General features: G+C 39.0%; 3 protein-coding genes across 4 annotated transcripts in view; all 3 read left to right on the plus strand.

Moving 5' to 3' along the window:
* Positions 1 to 6,197, plus strand: part of LOC112569879 (cytoplasmic dynein 1 heavy chain 1-like) — a 61,141-nt gene extending 54,944 nt beyond the window's left edge. Inside the window, 7 exon segments of the mRNA XM_025247923.1 lie at positions 245 to 417; positions 2,547 to 2,739; positions 3,244 to 3,386; positions 3,533 to 3,643; positions 4,240 to 4,294; positions 4,480 to 4,576; positions 5,215 to 6,197. Of these exon segments, the coding sequence (XP_025103708.1) occupies positions 245 to 417; positions 2,547 to 2,739; positions 3,244 to 3,386; positions 3,533 to 3,643; positions 4,240 to 4,294; positions 4,480 to 4,576; positions 5,215 to 5,389 (947 nt within the window). The 3' untranslated portion in view covers positions 5,390 to 6,197.
* Positions 6,198 to 8,522: 2,325 nt separating this feature from the next.
* On the plus strand, positions 8,523 to 18,066 carry LOC112570539 (serine/threonine-protein phosphatase 2A regulatory subunit B'' subunit gamma-like). Of its 2 annotated transcripts, XM_025249031.1 has the most exons (13): positions 8,523 to 8,707; positions 9,880 to 9,998; positions 11,035 to 11,084; positions 11,781 to 11,835; positions 12,032 to 12,144; positions 12,317 to 12,485; positions 12,964 to 13,152; positions 13,572 to 13,708; positions 14,023 to 14,098; positions 14,584 to 14,721; positions 14,898 to 15,025; positions 15,412 to 15,557; positions 17,722 to 18,066. In XM_025249031.1, the coding sequence occupies exons 1-12, from the start codon at positions 8,629 to 8,631 to the stop codon at positions 15,521 to 15,523; spliced, it is 1,365 nt and encodes a 454-aa protein (XP_025104816.1). In that variant the 5' UTR covers positions 8,523 to 8,628; the 3' UTR covers positions 15,524 to 15,557; positions 17,722 to 18,066. The 2 variants fall into 2 exon arrangements, with proteins under 2 accessions (XP_025104816.1, XP_025104815.1); XM_025249030.1 differs by having other exon boundaries at positions 15,412 to 18,066.
* A 1,599-nt stretch (positions 18,067 to 19,665) lies between these two features.
* Positions 19,666 to 22,277, plus strand: LOC112570540. The gene is made up of 2 exons (XM_025249032.1): positions 19,666 to 20,893; positions 21,118 to 22,277. Exons 1-2 carry the CDS (start codon positions 20,609 to 20,611, stop codon positions 21,259 to 21,261), a joined length of 429 nt encoding a protein of 142 aa, XP_025104817.1. The 5' UTR covers positions 19,666 to 20,608; the 3' UTR covers positions 21,262 to 22,277.
* Positions 22,278 to 22,986: the final 709 nt, after the last annotated feature.

Consider the following 22,986-nt stretch of genomic DNA (forward strand, 5'->3'; position numbering starts at 1 on the left):
TTCATAACTGCCATTTGTATTATGTACAAGCAGTGATATGATTGTCATGTGTTAAGTGCATGTATTTACATGATCATTATGTGTGTAGATTTGCCATGTCTACCACTAGGAGGCATTGACATGATTGCTGTCACATGCAGATGAAGTAATGAGGCATGATTGTCATGCAGGTAGTTTCCAAGTATGACACAATTGTCATGTGTGACATTTGCAGTGATGTAATTAACATGTTTAATATCTGCAGGCAGTGACATGATTGCTAAGTTAATGCGCATGCAACTGCTAGAAGAAGCTGATATTGACTTTGGGGGAAAGACCTCGCCAGATGAGGCAGAGCGCCGACTGGCAGATGGGCGGCCAGCATGGATGAGAACCCTACACACCTCTGTCACCACTTGGCTGAAACTTGTGCCCCAGGTAAGTAGTGTACAACAGTCCTCATGACATCAGTATTATTTGTGTTAAAAGAAATGCATATGCATTACCCACTTGTTTTTTTTTTAACTTCGCACATTTTTTCAGCAATTTTAGCATGAAGAAATTAAAGTGCATCATTGTTTGACTACAGCTGTTTAGTGAGAACTGTACAGAGGCCAGGTGCACACAGTACAGCTTCTAGTTGGATGGATGCTGCTTAGCGGTCAGCTGAAGTGCTTATAAAATATTTGCAGTTGCTAGCTGTTAAGCCATCCATCTAGCAGCTAGCAGTGTGTTGTGTACCTGCCACTGGGACTCCTTCAACAGCATGCATGCTATATAACCCTAACACACAGTATATTCGTGACTTACCAAGCTAAGTTTGCTCAGACTTACAGACTTTAAAAACTGTAATAATCAAGACAAAATGTGGCTGTCAGAAGACATTTGTTGCTGAAACCTTGTGAACTTAAATTGAAAAGCAACATTGATGTTTAGATGTAACTGTACATGTGTATCTGTGAAGCATGCTAGCATTGCTTGTGTTTTGTGCATGCCATATAACCTTGCATCATACTCCAAATTAAATTACCACAGGAGGACGCTGTCAAGGTGAGCCACTTAGCACCTGCCCCAGTTTGACTAGTAATAGTGCCTTATCCCTTGTGCCCTCTTGTTGGGATTATGGATTTTAGTTGTTTCATGGTGTTGGATTCATTTTTTTAGGTCTTTATAAATTTTTTTTGAAAGGGGAGTACAATAGTTTCTTTCCTTCTTCCAGTTATAGATGATACAGTAAACTTAAAAATTCATTGCTGCGGTGTCAGTTTGAAACTCTGTGTTCAAAATGCATGTGAATAAATAGGGATTGAGAAACCTGCTGTCATTTGAGGGGATAAATGTTGGCTTCAGATCACCACTAACAGTGTCTATATATAGCAATTTGTTTGGGAGGGCTGTTTCAGGTGTTGGGTATGTAGAGTATTGATGTTGATGAGATAAATGTTTACAAAGGATTCCTGAAGTTTGTGCCTGGTGGTTCAGTACATCTGCTAGCAGTATGACATACCTAATAATTGCCAATGGTGTTTTCTTGCATTCTCCCTGCCAAGCTTCATGCATCCACTTCACAGCGCATGCACACACATATGCAACAAATATTGTGCTCTCCACAGTCATTTCTGTGGTCACCAGCCTGACCATGTCCACTAGCGTGTTCACTCGAATCACCAATCTTCCTACCGCATATGCACTACTTCATTGTTTGTTTTGCTTGGGATTTGTGTGCAAAATTGGAGAATCGGTGCTTGAGAGGACATGGAATGTGAGGGGAAAAACATTTGTGAGATAGAAACAGGAAGTGGGATATGAGCTGGAGGTGGATAAAGACAATAAATTGGATGCAAGTTTGGAGAAGTTACATGAAGACAGGAAGTGATGAGATTAGTGAGCTGGAAATGAGAAAGAAGACCTGAAGATGAGGGTTATTGAAAGTGATCTTAAAATTCAGAGATGTTTAGTGATCGCTCACTTGCCTAACAGAAACAAAAAAGAATCTCCTAAGTGCTCGAGTAGCTTTTAATAATCTGACATACAGGGCTGTTGCTCTATTAAAGGTGAAGTAATACAGGTCACAGATTTTTATCTGGTACTGTATAGAACATATGTCTCACTCATATTATATACTTATATTACCCTGGCCTTCATGTGGCCTTGGTTTTTATTCACATTGCAGACCATTAAATAAATCAACTGAATAATTAGAATTTTATTTTGGTTTAAAATATATATACTAGAGGCTTTATCCTATTCTATTCAGTCAATATAGCCTAATAGTACATGAAGGGCTTTTGCGGTTGTGTCTTGTTTCTCCTACTGTAATTATAATAAAAACATATAAATAAATGTCATTAAGTTTGAGGTATATTTTACATTCTCATATTATAATTTGTTCTGTATTAAATTTTGAATTGGATTAACCAACTGTTTTACTTATTTTAAAACAATCCTCCTTTCATTATCAGACTCTGGAGGTTTGCTGACTTTGCATTAGCTAGAATAGTACATAGTTTGCTGTAATCAAGCATTTTGTCTGCAAATAATGCATTAGGTCTTGTGTTGTGCTTCAGGCCCTGGGAACAATGAAGCGAACAGTGGAGAACATCAAAGACCCGCTGTTTCGCTACTTTGAGCGTGAGGTTAACACAGGAGCTCGCCTCTTGTCAGATGTGCGCAGAGACTTGAACGACGTCATGCAAGTTTGTCAGGCCGAGAAGAAGCCTACCAACCATCATCGCTCAATGATGGCAGATTTGGTCAAGGGTAAGTAGTCAGGGCGGCCCTATGCTCCTCGAGAAGTAACAAGGACTAAACTAGGTAGTCAGGACAAAGTAAGCAAGTATGCTGGACCAAGAACATTATTAAGTAACAAATTCATCTCTTTGGCCACAGTCCATAAAGAAATAGTCATGTGCATATTCCAGCCCCTCCACTCCTGCATAAACTTTATGATGTGGGGTGGATATCATAGACTGTGGCTTTATTGGCTGGCATGACGTTGTGACATTGATAATTTTAATGTTTTACAGCAGTAGTTGATGGGATAGAGGAGATGCAAAAAAGACAATAACATACTAGTGTATGGTATATAATGTGGCAACCACATCATCAGTTCAGCCAGTAGGAGTTGGTTGAGGACAGGGCTAGACTACAGTTTCGTGTTGTACCTTAAGAGCTAGAAAATAACAACTGATTGTTTATGCTGAAGCTGAGTATTCTGTTTGAGCTATGAGTCCCTACTTTTGGATATTCATGATACTAATAAAGGAATCATCCCCGAGTCCTGGCGTCGCTACACAGTACCAGGGGGTCTGACAGTCATCCAGTGGATCACAGACTTCAGTCTCCGTGTCAAGCAGCTCCAGGCCATTGTACAGGCTTCTCAGGCAGCCAGCTCTCGGGAACTTAAGGTCAGTTCTTTCTTTTACGAATGGTATTTATATAAAATTACCTGGTTTGATACAACAACAGATCTGCAATTTAAAAAAAGAAACTTGTTTGCATTGTGCAACAGGAGCAAAACACCGGATATTGATTCTAGTTTATTTTCATGCAGAACCTCAATGTATGGCTTGGTGGTCTTTTCATCCCTGAGGCCTACATTACAGCCACTCGCCAGTTTGTGGCGCAGGCCAATAGTTGGTCTCTGGAGGAGCTGTACCTTGATGTGAGTCCAATATGTCATTTTGCTTGAATGATGTAGGCAAATGGTTGGGGTACAGTGTGACCAAGCAAAGTTTCTCCCATACACACTCAGCCACATGCAGGAAGATTTTCATTGACTTGACTTAAACAAATACCACAGTTGCATTTCATCTGCAGCAGTTTTCTGCATCATGTTGTGAGTGGTGATAATGTGCTGTGGCTGTTTTTCGCTCTTTCTGTGTTGTTAACCAGATCTTCTGCATATCTGTTGTCCCATCTCGTCTTCCTTATACACCCTCTTCAGAGCTAAACTTGTCATGATGCTCCTTTAGGCCCACTCCAACATGCACCAAGATCTCAAAAATCACCATGGGGCTACTGGCCACACCCACTACCTATGAATATATAACATTGCTCAACCTCTATTTTAAAAAATAAATAATCCTGTATCAGGTATACTTATAATTTTCTTTTTTTATCATACTTATGCTATCCAAATATTGTGGTTTGTTTGGACTTTTTGTCCTTGATTAGTAAAAACAGTATTATATTTCACCGAGCTTTTGTTTTACCTTAAGTACATTACGGTATATTCATTGTCCTTTTTTTTCCTTTCAGGTGAGAGTGCTAGATAAGCCAGAGGTCCTTGATGACTGCAGCTTTGGGATTACAGGTAATAGGACTACTTGACTGACTTCTGAAACACCTGTACATTAGTTACAGTTATTTTTGCTTAATTTTATTTCATTTTTAATCTGCTTTCCTGATTGAAGAAACTGTATTCAGACAGAAACTGCGAAGTGAGTGGAATGCTGTGCTTCCAGCCAGTGAAAATGAGAGTATGTCTATGGTTTGCAGGCTTGAAGTTAAAGGGAGCTGTGTGCAAAGATAATAGACTACAGCTGTCTACTACCATCTCCACAGACCTCAAGCTGACAGTTCTGCGCTGGATCAAGTAAGCCTCATTATCTCCATCTCTCTCCACAACAAAATTTTGACAATAGGTAGGGTTGGTCACAAAGTAGTGATGATGCAGACACAATTCCCAGTTCAGTATTGTGTTCACACAGTGTATTTGCTCCAGTTAATCTAGCTGTGACCTACTTTACCATGTAGAAAGTTTGCGCAAATACCCGAGCCAGGGGAAAGTAAGCAGGGATGAACGGGCAGTCTCGCAAAAAAAACGGCCAAAAGTCAGACATGCTGCTTCCCGGCAACCCGAAGGTCACATGGCTCATTAAAAAAAATAGAAAAAAAATGTGGAGAAATATGGTCGCAGTTGTGTACTGGAGAGTGCACACTCATATTGGGCTTCCAGACAATTAACTGAGTGAATTGCACTCCCTTGCCCATGCTTGTACCCAGCACACACAGAATGCACCACCATTACTTCTTCTACTGTTGTATCCATCCCCTGGTGTTAATCACATGGTAAAAATTGTAACAGATGGGGACACATTTAAAATGGAGTTGGCATTTTTCAGTTTATGATGTGAGATTTTGTATCAGCGTGTGGCAACGAGGTTGTCTTATTTTAAAATGAAGAGGAATATATCAATGGGAAACTAAATGTCCTTGGTTGTGTTTTTGCAGGCTGGATGGCAACAAAGACCTGGCTGCCAGTCGTGTAACCTTGCCTGTTTATCTCAATGCTACAAGAGGACAGCTGCTCTTTACACTCGACTTCGAGTCAGCCGAGAAAATGGAAAGCAAAGATCACCGTTTCTATGAACGTGGTGTGGCTATCATTTGTTCAGATCTTAGCTAAATGATGAGGCAGGAAGTTCATCAACATCTTTACAATCACTCTTGTGTAATACAAGTCAAGAGACATTGTTGTGATTTGCACAATAGGTGACCTTTGTAATTTCAACTAGTAGTCTGCTGTAAAACTCTTATAAAAAATAAAATGAGAACCAGTCAGTGGTGAACTTGCATAGTTTATAAAGTGATATCTTTTCATAAAAATCTTTATCCTGGATCCATTTAATAACTGAACTTGTAAAGCTCTTTTCTTCATGTGGATATGAGCTCAGTGTACTGCACACGAAAGACTACAAGCATCCTAATGGTCAACCATACAAGAAACATTGATTATGCAATGTGTAGTTCAAATTAAAATTGTAGATTAGGCAACAATGTATTTTGAACTTGGGAAGGAAAACAAGATACAGAGAACAAGCATGAAAAATACTTAAGGACAACCCAATATGAAACCATGGTTTTTTTCTGGAATGGCACTGTGAATTGGGGATTGACGGATGTCTGACATTATTTTGCAACCATTGTATCCTAAATGTGAAGGTTTCTTGATGTTTGATATTTTTTTAGTTGTTGTTGTTGTTGTTTGTTTTTTTTAGACCATACTGCTTCATGCAAATGATTTCTTTTTCTTAAGCAGCTTTTTCTTCTGACAGTTGAACTAAAAGATTTCTGCAGTAATGTAGTTTGTGATCTTAAGGGATTTTTAAAAATTATTTTATATGTCAATGTTTTCATCATTGGCTACTTAACATATTAAATGACTTCATGGTCCTTGTCATACATTTGTGCATTAAAACTGCTTAGTAAACACTTGGCTGCCTTCGTTTTATAAATGATTGTGATCATCAGGCAAGTAATGTTCACATGAGAAATGCTCAGTTAAAATGATTTAGTTAAATCACAAAATAAAAAGAAAAAAATCTATCATTAAAGTTCAGAATATGCAAAAATTCACAGCACCTTGTTTATTCTTTCATCACATGAAATATGCAGCAGGAGATAAAATAAGTTTAGTATAAAACATAAGAACATTTGCACTAAATGTGGTCTCTGAATGCAAGTCTTGCTTACCCCAATAAAGAAAGCACATGATAATGCAGAGGGACTACTAACATCTTTATCATTCATGCTTAGTACCTGTGCCCTGTACTTCAAAGCATCCTAACAGCATCTGCAACTGTTATCTTTGCATAGCAAACATGGCTCTGCCTCTGATTTCAATGATACCAGAAAATTCTTCATTTATCCTTGTGGCTGCTTTATCTCCAGCCATTGCATTGCAGCAGTTTCTGTTAGATTATTATCTGCTGAGACAGCAGCAACAAAGAGATGAAGTATCTATTTTCAGGCCTAGCTAGTCAATCACCATCCTAATATTTTGGTATAGGCAGTGGGATTGTACCATTGTGAGGGTGAGCAGGTGGCAGGCAAACTCATCACCTCACACTCCTCCTAGTGTAAGAGATTGTAAGCAATCATTTGGTCAAAGTGATTCACCCCACCCCAGCCATGTTCCTGTTTTTAGTCAACAATAACCGTGAGTTACTTGATTTCTGTTTGGGTCTTCACAATGACCAACTGAGGCTTGTGCATGTTGGAGAGGACTACCATGACTCTCTTGCAGCACCTCGATGTTCTTGCAATGCCTAAAGTCTGCTCTACCCATGTCAATCTTCACTATCATGGTCCTATGGCAGATCCACTCTGTTGGTCACGACAGTACCAGCAAAACCTGTGTTGCTGGAGGTGAAGACCTCAGCAAGAAGGGAAGCAGGTAGTTAAATGGTTAAAGCGCTGGCTTCTAAGCCAGAAGTGGCTCGTTACAATGTGGTGCAGGAAACGTTCCCTTAGTTAACCCAGCTGTCAGGAATGGGTAACTGACTCTTGCAAGAAACGGGAGGGTAAGACAGAGAGGAGAGGAGATTAAATATTTTGCATCAGGATTGTCACAATTCACATAATTTTCTGCCATTATCCTTTTTCATTTGCAGTATTCTTGTTCCTATTCGCCCGCATGTTCCTATTCACCCCAGTGGAGCATAGGGCTACAATCACACCCCTTCATCACCCAAAATTTCTCTCATCATTCTTCTGTGTGGTTATTAGAATCAGACACATCTGAATCAGGTTTTTCCCTTCAAGGCAGCGGTCGAGTGACGCAACGGTTAGCGCCTGTCACCAGTACAGTGAAGGTTGGCTGCCCAGAGTTTATTTCTCGTCTCAGGCACACTGTTCTTTCTCTGCACGTGGCATCTGTTTACAGGGCTGGCTGCCTTGCCGTAATATAGCCTCTGTTGCTGGCAAGGCGTAAAACACCAATCCCCCCCCCCACTCCCTTCAAGGCTGTATGGAAATTGTGTGATCTCTTGTTTGGTTTCCATTTAACCACCTTGAGGCACATTGTCTACTTACCATTTTTGGCTACATTAGCTTCCTGAACAAATCAAAGCTACAAAAATTCTTGTTCTTTGGTGATGTGAGCTTTACAAATTTTGCATTCAATTATTATTACAATATTATGATTGCAAAAAGGGGTGACTACCTAAAGCTGAAAAAGTAATCATCAACAGTGACACATAAAGGATAATTCTATACGCTTGCAAGCGCGCTATAAGGCATACCAAGCCTTCTTTATGGTTGCTTTTAATGAAACGTTCAAGATGACAAGTACTGTTACAGTGTTACAAGCTGTTTCTTTTAAATTTCGTAGAACACAAAATTAATGTCTATATTTGCATTGTAAATTATAATTCTGGATATGGCTGGAACAAAGTGGACGCATGAGCTAAAATGTAACTCCATCAAATGACACTCTTATTTGTTTTGTCCGTTTCACAGCATCTACTACTGCAAAATCCTCAATACTCGCGACTGCTTGAAACATTTCGCACACAAAATGTGCCTACACAACATGAGTTATGGATACAATTTTTGAAAGAAGAACAACGGCAACAGTAAACTCTTTGCACGAACACCGAAGTATTCAACTTGTTATCATGTTTCAGCATGAAGACGATGTGTTTGTCCCTCGCATTGTTTATCGTGCTACAACCTGCCCATGGCGGAGTCACACGCGTGATCTCCCTTGTTACAATCACAGTCTCAGCCAATCAACGAGAAGTGCCGAAATCTGCAGCCAATCAAAGAGAAGCGCCAAGCAAAACTCGTATCATGGCGGACCAACTGAAGTCTGTGTGTGATGGAAAAATATACATTTGACGTCTCTTAGTTGACTGATGAACAATGACGCACACGAAAAAGTCAAAAATGCACAATAATGAATGGCATCAAACGTTAAAAAGATATCTCAGCAGGAAAAAAGGTCAGTCTATGTATTTTAGAAGATGAGGTTAATAAACTTGTTGAAACTGCTCATTGTTGACATTGAGACATCTAACTCAACCCGATCTGTATCCGATCATTCGTTGTTACCCAAAATAAAAAGTAGTAGCGAATAATAACATTAGAAGAAGAATGTAGTTATCCTTAAATATTATGAAAGCACTTGGATTTTTAAAGAAATTCACCCTGCATTAAAAGAAGACGATACTTTTATCAAAATTATTGTCCGTTAGAACACAAAGATGTTACAATTAGAATTTTCCCTACGCTGCAAAAGAGACTATATAGGAAGAATGAGAACGCAAACCAATTCATGGGACAGGCAATAAAAGAAAAAAGTAAGGGTGTATATCACGACTTCTCCACACCTTCCTTCATAAACAGCAATTAACATGCCAAACTGTGCAACAATAATACTGAACAACATTATATAACTAAAAATTATGTGACAGGGAAAAAGCATACACCATATAACAGTTTAATTCAAATAAGGGGTGCCAAGCTTTGACATTTTCAGTTTTGTTTTTAAATTCAGGAAGCTGATAACCAGGGTTACCGACAAAAAATCGTGCACAGATATTTTTTAAAGTGGTACATGGAATAATCATCCAGAGGGCATTTTCTGAAAAGACCAGAGAAATGGTTTGATTCAGGCTCACTCCCGCAGATTCAAATGTTGGACATCATTTTCCTTCTTAGCCTTCAACTCTCACTTGAAATGTATTTGTTCAGAAAGTATTACTTGTAGTTGTGTATGTCTTGTCTAACTGATATGCCTAAGTATTGTTTTTCATGTCTGAATGATGTGTTATTCGTTCTGTCTTTTGAATGGTGTGGATGATCGAATGAGTGCACCTAGCTTCTGTTAAAAAGGCACCTTGTAAATGTGTACTAGACAGTGAAGCTTCCCATTAAAATATTGCAAAAACATTTCTGAAGATTGATAGTTAACACTGTTGCAGTATTCTTAAGAAAATTAAGCTGTATTCATTTAAATAGTCTTCTATTTAATCAAAGCAGATTTTTATGAAAATATAAAAATAAAAATGTCCAAATAAACAAAAGTGAAAAAAAACATCGTGTTTGTACAAACATTGAATATGTTTACAATTGATGAAAATCTATGATACATTGTCTGTCCTCACTTTGTAGATTCCAAAAAGGATCATGAAGAAGGAAATGCAGATGAAATGGATGAGTTTACTCATTTTTATAAATCGTGGAAGGGACTTCCTGCCAACTTTCAGAATAAACCAAGACTGTTCTCAAAGGTTATATTTATACATTTGTATTAGCCTTGATAGCTCAGTTGTAGGTTCTAGAAATACTGGCGCTTGAAGTTAAAGATAATTAAAGAAAAAAACCCACATATATCTAGAACAGCATTGTTAATGGGTGGAGTACAAGCTTCCATGTAGATCAAAGAAAATGAAACTTTAAAACCATTAGAGTGTAAAATATTTTTGTACGACTGGGCTGAGCTTTGTTCAAGATACTATGCCTTCATATCTTAAATAAACCCCTTCTGTTCTCAAAATATAAGCTATATAATAAAGTTAATTTATATATCACCTTACCCCACCATCAGTGGTTCCCAACCTTTTCTCATCCAAGGGCTGTGCTTGACATGATATAAAATCTTACAGGCCAGAACATGGCAGTTTTGCCAGAATCATGACGTTAAAAATGAAATTATGTTGTGTCTGGTTAAAATGAGAGGGCTGGATGTTGCCCACAGACCATAGGACCTAAATTAACCTATGCCCCAGCTCTACCAGTGGTTGTAGCCTTTGATGATGTAACCTTATCTATGGTTGAAATAAAAAGGTGGTTACTGACTTGTATAGTGGTCTGTGGTTTACTTAGTCTATTTTTGAAAAAAATATGTTGCATCTTGATAGGCCTTTGTTCTTTTGTTGCAGAAGAATTTTCTAAATGCTTTGTTGAATTTTAGAAAGACTCTTAAATATGACTCCTCTGTGTTAAAAGAAAGCATGCATGTGCACCAGGTCAGCATGTCCATGCATATGTGTGCGCGCACAAACGTCAAAGAAGACCTACATATTAAGAACTTGTACTATTTTTAAACAGCAATTAAATATTGCAAAATTACTTTGAAGTAAACTTATTCAGTTGCTGCTTTTGAAGTTTTCCACATAATTTCCTTACTTTTATCACCTGTTACACAGGCAGTTATGATACTTGAGCTTTAAAGTTTGGAATATTTGTATCCTTTATTCAGTAAATTATTTGCTCACAGGAGGGAGTTGTAATGTGCACTCACTCTGCATATGACTTTATTTTCAGTTGCCTTCAGAAAGAGAGCCTTTGCAGCTAAAAATAAGAGAAGAATCCAGGTAAAAAGTAGAAACAAATCCCTCTATTTTATAGATTACCATAAGGAATTGTTGTTTATCCTACAGTATGAGAGAATAAATTCTTTTCATTCAGTAGACACAAACCTTCAACCATCAGCATTTTTACCAGTGCATAGAAATCAAAGCAATGAGATTATGTTAGTACTTGGATGTGCTTAATTAATATATGCTACTAGCAACCCCTTAGGTTGTAGCCTCGACAGCATAAACATATCTGTACTAAGAAGGCAACAGATTGAACCTTTTTCTACTTCTGAGTACATCCATGTTGCATGTTGTTAACAAAAAAAAGAAGTATGTTTTTTTTATAATAAACATCATTTGAAAATATTCATGTTGGTTGGCCCTTAAAGAATTTATATAAAGCAGATGTAAAAAGCAGAATATTAGCATATTTTTAAATCTTGATCCACACACCCTTACAAAATGCATAAACAGAATGGCAACTATGTGCATTTTTAAATATTTCATGGATTCCTTCATTAAGAAAAAGAAAAGCACAATAGTGAGGTTTTCAAGGAAACTTTTAGTTGCTTTCCATAAGGCAGAAGAAGACAGCAGATAGAAAAAAATGTGATATTGTCACTAAATGTTTAGAACTCATTTTTGGTGGTACCCTAACATCAATGGGCAATGCCAAAAATATAAAACGTTTCTGCTTTTTTTTTTTTGCAGAGCAGTTTTTCTTCAGCGTCGCAGTAGAGAGTTGCTTGACAATGATGAATTGCAAGTATGTCTTTGCTTTTTTTAACAGTTATCTTCACTGTATGTCTGGCTTGTGTGCAGATATTTATAGCACTTTGGCATAATCTTGTTGCTTTAACTAGTCCTCAAGCGACAAAAAATGAAGACATTTTATATTTTAAAACATTTAAAATGTTTATTCTAAAGTTGAGATGATATGTGTGTGTGTTTTAATGTGATAGAAACTGTGGTTTTTGCTGGACAATCACCATACACCACCACTTCATGGAGAGGAACAGATGATAAGCTATGATGACTTCTTGGCTGTAAAGACACAAGCTGGGCTCAAATGCCAGTGAGTTCAGAGATTCTTCTTTAGGCTTTTGTGAGAATTTCTAGTAAGGTAAAGGGTTCCAGTTAGATATAAGCTGGAAGATTCACATTTCCAGAAGTGAGTAGTGTTTGAATTATCTAGAAATAAAGGTTAATAGGAGTTATTTAAAGCAAAGTTTGTGTTTGCTTTGCAGGCCTTTTTTTCAGGCAACAGTATTTTGCAAGCTGGTACAGTCCGATCCTTTTGGTCGGATATCAATCATGCAGTTCTTTAACTATGTGATGCGTAAAGTGTGGCTACATCAGACTCGCATAGGACTATCTCTGTATGATGTGGCAGGTCTGGGCTACCTCAAAGAATCAGTAAGAACGTGATGGTTCCATTTATTGTTTATGATGACTAAATTCAGAATTTTAATTTTGGTAGTTTTAGTATTTTTGACACGTACTATATCTTTAAAACTATTTTTGCTTTTATTGACTCTTACTCTACCTAGAGATCTCAGATTTGGTTGTGGTAGTCTTAAGAAAAATGAAAAAAAGTTCAAAATCCAAAAGCTTTGGAACAGGAGTGGTTGAGCAGAATGCAGTTTAAAGTCAGTGACTTGCAAGACTTTCTTCCTACCCATCAGTGCTAGGCACCTGATTTAGCAGGGAAGATGAAAGGAGTAGGTTGGACTACAAACTACTTCTTTTATGACCACTGGGCTATAGGGATTGAGCTTTTACAAATATTCATTTTAGTTAATGAACATAGTTCCCCCCCCCCCCCCCAGGTTTTCGTTTTCTTTGGGTTAATGAACCAGAAGGTTGATATTGATTCCAACACATGGTATTACAGGATCTGGAGAACTACATCCTGGAACTCATTCCTACATTACCACAATTGAATGGTCTGGAGCGTTCCTTCTACTCTTTCTATGTTTGCACAGCTGTACGCAAGTTTTTCTTTTTCTTGGATCCTCTTCATACAGGCCGCATAAAAATACAGGACATCTTGGCCTGCAGTTTCCTTGATGACTTACTAGAGGTGAGACAAACACATCTATAGAATTTTTTTTGGACTGGGTGTTTGCCAGTTATAGATGTTAGGTACGGTGATTTTTGTGTTTATGTAAGCATGCAATTCCTCGCCCCTCCACCCAAGACTCTTAGCGTCTGCACTTCCATTAACTCTCAACCCAGAAGACCTAGATTTTTTTTTTTAACTGGATAATGAGCAAGAACTTTCACAAAGCGTGTCATGATGATTTTATAAGATATGGGTTGCTCAAGAATTTTGAATTAGAAAGTGAAGCAGTATTATGAAATAGCTGTTTGAGTTCTCTGCACTTCAGCTGATAGACAAAAAAAAAAATGTATGAAGAGAAGTATAAGTTTCATTTTCTAATTGAGAGTTAGTGCTAAATGGCCAGCAATGAAGACACCATTGTTGTGTTTTCTCAACAGCTGCGTGATGAGGAGCTATCCAAAGAACTGCAGGAATCAAACTGGTTCTCAGCTCCCTCTGCACTTCGAGTGTACGGTCAGTACCTCAATCTGGACAAAGACCGTAATGGAATGCTGAGCAAACAAGAACTAGCAAGGTAAAGAGCAGACCCCAGATTTTACTTTACTGTTTTTACATGATGCTTTTTATGTGTTTTTGTGTTATGATAATTATGTAAGTGAACATTACATAAATATATTTGAGTTTTATATATGTTTATTCCATTTCATGTTAATTATCTGCTGCATTATTAAACAGCAAATATGTTTACTAGTTTTTCAGAATGTTACTGTGTATTCTGATGTCAATTTACCTGTTGCAGATAATCTATTATCCAGAAGTTTTTGTTACAAATCTTGAACTTCTAGGGCTAAAATAAAGAACACTGCATACAAAATTCCTTTGTTGCAGATATGGTACTGGTACCTTAACAGATGTTTTCTTGGACAGGGTTTTTCAGGAGTGTCTTACATATGAAGGAGAAATGGTAAGAATCTTTGTAGTCTGTAAACAAGGAGTCTCCATGGCTTTAGTCTTTTTTGACTTAGGGTGTTAAGATGTTCAAATAGTTTTTATTGGGCTGTCAGGAAAGTCAAGATGTATTTTTCTGTTTTTCTAAGGGCATTTATTTATATAAAGAACAAAGATCAATCAGTGATATATATTGCTTATTTTGTTTGATAATCTTTTGGCAGAAGGACCTGTCTTTATCAGGAAAAATCTGAGTTATAGTGATTTATAATTTATAATAGATTTATAATTCATCTGAATTGAACATTATACTGCACAAGGAGTTTTGAAGATAGTGAAACAAGTCAAAATTTGATGGCACAAGGACAGGCAAGTATGGTGGGTTGGGAACGCATCCCGTCTAAGCTCCAGTGAGTTTTAACTGGTGATCAGTAAAGTGTTTGTATTTCACGGATAATCTTATCATCCTCATTTTGAAAAAGATGTATTGACTTGCTGCAGGACTACAAGACTTATTTAGACTTTGTGTTGGCCATGGAGAACAGACGAGAACCCCAAGCATTGCGGTACCTTTTCCGCATTATAGATGTTCAGCACCGAGGATACCTCAATGTCTTCTCATTGAACTTTTTCTTTCGAGTAAGATATCAAATGTTTTCTGTTTATGCAAAAAATATTTAATTGCATCTCTTCAGGGGATTGGGGGATACAACTGTAACATTGTATACCTATTTTAGTTGTTAGTCATGCTCATGGTCTTACCATTCGATTTACCATTATATTTAACATTGTATTTTTTTGTGGTTCTGAAACAGGCAATTCAAGAACAGATGAAGCTTCATGGACAAGAACCAGTGTCTTTCCAGGATGTAAAGGATGAAATTTTTGACATGGTCAAGCCATGTGATCCATTACATATTACTCTTCAGGATCTCATAAAGAGGTGAGAAAATATCAGATTAGACATTTACCTACTGACAAAGAATGACAACAGGTTTGTTTAATATTTATACATTTAGCTGTGTTGTAGAAGTCTCTAGCTGCCTTTGATTAGGGTTAGACAAGAACCTACTGGGAACGTGGGTTGTTTACCCACGTTCATGGTCAGTCTTGCCTGGGCCTCTGTGGCTAAAGAGGGTTATTGGTTACTTGTAGCCATCTTGCATTTCAGTATTAACCAGTCAGCAAATGGTTTCTGCTATACCATAGAGTGTGAAAGCAGCCTCTAGCCCCCAGTTACTTTTCCCATTGAGTGCCTTTCTTTGTATAGTGAAACTGAGTATTATGGTTGTGTGTTAACTATGGGAATGTTTCATGGCTTGCATACAGTGGGAAAGGAGACACCGTGGTGAGCATCCTGATAGACCTGAATGACTTCTGGACGTATGAAAATCGGGAATACCTAGTTCCAGAACTTACCGAGGAAGCTACAGCGTCTTGACGTTGCAGGCTGCAGTGGGAGGTTTGTCTTGTTGGTGAGCATCATAGGGAGAAAGACGTCTTGGTGCTGTTTTTTTTAAGCAGTATTCTTTGGACCTTGTCACGCTTGTTGCTGTCTAGCTTTATGAACTTTTTGGAGTGGTATTTGGCTTTCAAAAGACTTATAAGAATGACAGTAGAAGTTTAATGGTTGCTGGTGATTGTGAGAGGGGATTAATGACTAAAGCCAGCAGTAGAAAGGAATACTTGAGTTAACTTTTAGCCTAAGGGTTTATGTTTGAAAGATGTAGATATACTTGGACATTGGGGTACAGACATTTTTTTTATAATTCAGAGTGCAAATTCACATATTAAGCTACTACTGTATTAACTGGACTAACCTGTTGAAGACCTTGCAGCAGTGTTTGGTGTTTAAACCGAGGCAAGACACTGATTGTTTATCAACTTATGTATGTGTGAATGTTTGTGTAGTTTAAATGGACAGGATATATGTTTGCATTTGTATATGTGGTGAGTGTGAGGAGTGTTTATTTGCATAATTGCACTTGCAGTTCTATGCGTGTTGAAAAAAGGTAGTTTTTCTGTTTTGCATTTATGACCTGCAATATAACACTATGTAAAAAATGTGTGGAGTATTCCTGTAAAGAGTAAAGTTTGTTTAGATATGCTATTAATATATTAACTTTGATATAGCTGTAAAATTTCCAATTTCCTGCTCTCTATTTGAGATGTATGACTTGCTTCTCCTGTCAACCGGATAGCAGTCTTTGGTCCTTTGTCTTCTTAAATGATGCCCAGGGCTGTACACATTGATCATAACAGGACCTTTTGTACTTCAGAAGAGAAAGAGTCAGTCCAGTGCCAGAGAGATATAGATTTCCAGCCTTGACTTTATACTTCTATTTTTATAACATTGTGTATTTGGTGCATGCTCATGAAATCTAATTTTCATAGTAAAAATGTTGGTTATCACTGCCTAACATTAGCATGACAAAGTTTTCGTCAATGTGCTTGGGTGAAGGTAAATATAAAAAGCTAAGGTAAAGGTTGTCCTCTGAACTTTTTTGGTCATTGAGGAGTGCAGTGTTGAAGACCACAATTTTCTCAGGTTCAGCTCAGTGAGGAGGTGATTGAGGGGGTGGTGGCCATCTCCTTTCCCTCTTCCAGCTTTAAAACTCAGCAGCAAATAAGGCTTGGGTGAGGAGATTAGTAGTTGCGTGAACTGCTAAGGTCAATGCTTGACAGTTTTCGTTTGGTGATGTATGTTCTGTAGCAACATCTCACAGTGCCTCTGTGCATCTTTGTAATAAGAGAGTCTGCATTTGCTTCTGTTCAAGAACAGGAGGGCCTTGTGCTTTTATGTCTTCACCTCGAAAAGTTTGGAATAGCTGAATATCCACCCTTGTATAAATGCATGTGTGTGTAAATACATACATGTTTTATTCTACTTTGACATGTTTGTGTGCTTGTGTGTGGCACCTTGCTTGTGCTAAATTTAGTCTACATAATGATGATGATGATGACAGCTGCTACTTTGCATGGATCTAATGAGAGTTATCTGTGAGTATTGATCTCTTAAATTGTAACTAGGACAAGTGAGCAGGCACTTACGTGAGATGCACAGTGTGGGGGAAATGTATGTAATACTGTTGAAAAGAGACACAGGATTTGTTCCATGTTTTTGTGGATTCCTGGTTACTTTGGTTTACCAATAAACAAATGGAGCAGACTATTTTCTTCTGTGTTCCTGGGATCAGACTATGAATATATTTTATAGAGAAAATATATTCTGGAGATAACACTATGTGTGGCTTGATGTACAAATGAACTAGAACATTCTGGCTCAGATGTTCCATATTTTTGCTTCCCAACACTATACAGGGGAGCAGATAGCCTACTTAGAGCATTAGAGCAGATATGCTGGAATCTTAAGGCACACACACTAGCTGGTTTTATAAGATGTAGCATAGTTCCCCCATGTGACTCGGCTTTGTAGTGGGTACCTGACTCTCCAAAGGGTTTGGGAAGGTAAATTAACGAGGCAGAGGTGATGTTCATTTCTCTCATAAAAACTGACCCTGAGATAAGTCTAGGCTTAAACATCTCACTTTTCTATGGCTGCAAGGTAAGAGGTCTACCTTTACTATTTTTTAACATTACTACACTTTTCCTAACAGTTCACTGCGTGTTCTTTTCAAGGATGAATATTTGTGAAACTCTTGTGCTGAAATGGAATGCACCTAGGAGAGGAAAATGTCCCTTGAGTGTGCAGTGGAGTGTAAGGGAGCTGCGTAATCCATACAAACACAGCTGTATCTTCACTCTTGACTGTGCTCACTTTTACTGCATTTACCATGAACATGAGGATTGACTGGTAATCACATCTGATTCGACCAAAAGCGATAGTCGTAGTGAGAATGTGAGATGCACTTCGTGCTGTAAAGCCATATGCTATATCTAAGTCAAAACCAGTCTTGAATGCATTCCACATTTGTATCTAGTTTTGGAACTAAAAAAAAAAAATAATAAAGATACTTGTGGGCATTTTGCTTTCTGTGTACAAAAGTATATGCCTCTGGATGGGTAGAGGGGTGTGTGAGAAAGGGTGAGCAAAGAGTGGAATGTGTGGCCACATAGCTGGACAAACCAACAACTGCATCTCTGTGATATTAGATTATGTTTACTAGGAAGTAAACGGAGTGCCACCGACAGATGTATGAATGCAAATTCCTTACGCTGGTAGCGTGTATTCAATGATAACATAATTTTTAATCAGGGCTTCCTGATAGGTTGTAGAGTGTATGGTAGATGTCCCACGTCGGAGAGGGAGCGAGCTTGAAAGTGACTTTGTGGGTCATCTCCCTTTGTCAAACGGAATTACTTTTAAAGCCTGTCCTTTTATTAGGACGAGGGAAGCCTAATTTGGCGAGATAATACTTTGAACCTGGGCCCCGCGAGCAAGCACGTTCTGAACACCCACAGGGCCCTAGGTATAACACCACGATCACCACGGCTCTAATCAAAAGTGCTGGCCCTAGACAGATGCCTCGTCTGCCTGACCCTAAGGACGGCCCTGCCCGTGAGGATGTCATAAGTACAGTGTTTCACTTTTTCTGTAAACTGTCGCTGCTCATAAGCAAGCTTCTCAGCTGAAACGAAAGATCAAAATTTGACAACAGCATCGCAGCTAGAAGAATTAGAGGACAGAAAAACTCGCGAAGTCGGGTACAGCGGAATGTCGGGTCATGGACTGCTGTCTGTCTGCCGAGACCAACGTTTAGCCTCTTGCGACGTTCTCCGCTGTTAGTCTCGGCGAGCCTAAACAACCAGCAGTCCAGTAATACAAGCTCGTGGTCGGGTGTACTTTTAAACACAAAAATAGCCTGAATGAGGCTTAATGCAAAACAGCAAGATACAAGGACCCCCTTCATGCACCTGTGGGGATAGATTAAGCACCTCACACGTGCTGCTAGAGTGTAATGAAAACAAAATAGAAAGTGAAGAACTAAAACATTTCTTAGGCAAATATAGATCGGCACTAAACCTTAATAGCTGCCTCAACCCTCCAAAATAGCATCAGTAGCAACAAAGCCACCCAAACTCCCGACCAATATAAGATGATAGCTAGATTAAAAAACAAGATACACACCCACAAGAAAGAGACCGTCTAAAACAAAGACTATAAAAGGAAAAACTAAAACCACACACTATACCACGGCAGAACAAACAGGCCTACTATACACAGCTAGCAAGTAGCAGCAAAAAACAACAAAAAGAGAAGCACCAGTCCAGTACGCCACCACGGCGGAGCAGACAGGCCTCCAAAACACAGCAAGTGACAACAACAAAACGTGGGCACAGCACATCACCAAAACAGACTCGGCAAACCTAACCACAAGCAGAAAAAGAGAGCACAAACAAAAGGGACAACACTTGCGGTGTCAAGACAGCGACACCCCCTACACCCACACCCCCCTCAAAGATTCCCACTTCCACAGTGCGAAATCACCGCGAGGTGGAAGAACTTTCCCTCAAAATCAACAAGAATATACAACCACGTTGTCTCACGGAATCAAATAACTTGACCTCACGTGACGGTGTTTATCTAAAACATCTCGATAAGCGCGTGGGACTAGGGCGTTCGACCACCTACCGAATTTATTGTGTAAAATGAGTGCTGTTTGAATTCGCTCACAATACAACTTTAAAACTAGCCTTTCCGTTGAAGGCAGGTCCCCGATGCTCTCTAACCACTCTATCAGACATTTATGTTGGCCATGTTATTACTTATTTGTTATCTTGGTGTTAGAATTAATATTGTACAGACTGCCGATTTTTAACGCTGTTGTATTTGAACAATTGTACCAAATTATTAACCTATGCTGAATTTTTTTTTTAAGTGAACTTAACATTTTGGCAGAAGGGCCAAAGACGTTCTCGGACCGTATACACAGACGAATTGCTGCAACAGTTATTTGTTGTCATTCGTTGTTTGCGTGTCGAAGTACAGACACGTTGGTGCTCGTTCTTCCTGGCCGATTGTAGATGTGCGTGCGAACAAAAATGTTGACCACCAGCGATTAATAGGTCAGTCCCTCCCCCAATTCTCAATCCCCGCCTCTACTGTTAGCTTTTTGTCATGTTTACAGATCTAATATTTCGGAAACTGCGCACACTGCACGTACCCGGACTGGAAATACTTCACAAACTTATATAAATAGCATGCCCTACTTTTGTGTTGACGACAGCGACGACTGACCTCCGTTTGTAACAGTAGATACACGGCTCTCGCTGGTGTTGGTCCTGGGGAGTACGTACATAGTGTTGACGTTGGTGTTCGGGTTGTAGATATGACAAGCGCCCTTGGAAAACCTACTTCTTGTTGTTAATCACAGTTTATCTTTCTGTAAGCGGGCATCCTATCGGGTGCGTGTACCTTGTTTAGCAGACGCCCAGGTACGATTTTCTCAAGTCAAGACCTCGTCCCAGAGAAGGTCAGCATGGCTGTGTAGCAGACGGTGGTCTTGCCGTCCTCCTCAATGGCAGTCACAGAAGCATTGTAGAGCTTGGTCACGTCGCTGGCAACATGGCCTCGTTCAGGAGCACAAAGACTCATTTCAAAAATCTGAGCAGAAGATTTTTGGAAGGGGAGGTGATAGAAGAGCGAGGCGCAGCTGCAGAGGCCGAGGACGAGCTGTATCGCCTAGTGCCTAGTGACAACGAAGATGGTGACGATGATGATGTGGATCGAGATGGTCGGCGAGAGACTGTCGTACAGTACTACAACGAGCAGGAGCTCGGCAACGGCGACACTATCAAGGCGACGATAGAAAACACGCCCAACAAACGAAAGAAGTCTCTTCGAAAAAGGGTGAGTTGGGGCACGATGTACGATGTACGTCACTTTGGTGAAGTCCTTTCGATCTGGTTTTTGTTGGGTAAGATGTGAGTTACATTTATTACATTTATCCAGTGGATTATGGCATATTTACACCCTGTATATCGTTGCAGCCATTGCATGGAACTTAAATAAATTTTTTTTTTTTCTTATACTTTTAGGCACGCAGGTTAAGTGCCCAGGTGTGTTGTGTGCAGGTGCGGAGGCGAGTATGGAAGGCTATGCGGAGCAGCTGGAAGTACGTCAGAAGAGGGATGGAGGATTACTCCCGTTCCACTGGGATGGCCGCCATGTTTCTGTGGGGTGCTAACTTTAGCAGCCCTAACAGTTGGAAACGTTAGCTCTGCTGCAGCCATTGAGTTCCCCAAACTGCTGTGCTTATTGGTGCCATCTCGTGGGAGATTTCCTTACAGGGGTTACGATTTGAAACCCAGACTCGATCAGTAGTCCTTGATGTTCAACTTCAGACTCATTCAAGAGTATGGGCTTCATTATATAATACCATAAGAGGTTAGAAGCTTGAAAGTACAATATTCTGATCATCGGCCAACGAAATGTGCTGTTTCTTGTGTTGAGAGTCAAGCCAAGGAAGTCAGTGACTTTATTATTTCTCTACGACAAAGTCAGCTGCCAGCAGGATAACATATCAGCATGTATTCACTAAATAAATGACAATAAAACATTTGCTGTTGCGTTCAGAAGTGGCTTACGCTGCTGATCACACGATAAACAAGCTTAAGTGTCACACAACGTGTCACATACATTCGTGTAAATGGATGCTATGAACTTTTTCACGGGATTCATCATGCGACACCGTTGCCTGTTACATTGTTACACTTGCCGGTGCTTGTAATGTAATACAAGACAATAAATTAAGGTCCTAAGAAAGTGCGCTGCTTCAACTTGGATCGTATTCTGAAGGAAGCTCTCATATTGTTTTTTTCAAATGAAAACAAACTTCGCCGTGGTGTGTGTGTGTCAGCGAGAGAAAGAGAGAGAGAAAAAAATACCTTGCAAGGAATATAGCCATAACCCATTAAGTATGATCGAGTTATGTTTCAATTGATATTTATTTTTTTATTTTTTTTTATTTTTTTTTTTTTGCTTTTTAGTTAGCTCTTAGGTGTACGATTTACACAAAGATCAAAATTAGTGTAATTATTGTCACTTGTCATTTTAGTATACCTGTCATCAGTTCTCTTTTTAGGTCCTATGCTTCACTGGGGGAGAATAAACAAGAAGAAGATCGAAGTCATCAGTTTTCATTATCAAGTTACTTTTCTTTCCTGTTTCATTATGATTAAAATTCATTTGATTATTATTCGTCTCTCTTATTAAATGTTTTAATCGTTACTTATATTTGTTTTATTCTGCTTTTTTTGTGTGTGTGTGTCGTGAATGATCCCATAGATTATCTGTAGACCCTTTGACTTCCCTTGAAAATCTGTTTATTGCTATGCAGCAATAGTTACATAGATCTTTGAGGGTACTTCTTGTGTAAACAGCACATGCAGGTCACATAACAGGATACGACAAACCGGGTATTTGTGACATTACTCTGTGCCTAAATAAAACGACCAGCGTGACCCAGGAGATATATTTTACTTGTCGGGTTGGCTTTTAGGTGTCAGAGGTCACCGTTGACGCGTACGTTGCATTTCGGCACTAGCTGTCAGAGGCCTGCAGAACCAAAACAACATTTGCAGAAGAGGACGAATGTGGCAATCTGCATGCAGAGGAGGCAAACTTTATACTTACTGTCTTCCCTGAAAGGTTTTACTATTCTAGCATTCTAATTCTTCACTTCTTGAAGGGAAAGGGAAAATTACAAACAGAAGACTATGCACTCTCTTCGGTTAACAGTATTCACGTAGTTATATACTGTATGTACATGCTTAGGGGCTTCTGTTAAGGGCCCGCGCTCTCGTTACCTTATGTTGTAATGTGTATGCTGTGTCCGCCCAGATCCCAACTAAAAACCGTGTGTCGTGGCGTGATTTTAATGTCGGTGACATGCGAAGTCTGCGACTTTGGACAAGGGGGGGGCGGTGCATGCATGTGCATTT

The sequence above is a fragment of the Pomacea canaliculata genome, linkage group LG8 (assembly GCF_003073045.1).
Source record: "Pomacea canaliculata isolate SZHN2017 linkage group LG8, ASM307304v1, whole genome shotgun sequence".
Taxonomy (NCBI): domain Eukaryota; kingdom Metazoa; phylum Mollusca; class Gastropoda; order Architaenioglossa; family Ampullariidae; genus Pomacea; species Pomacea canaliculata.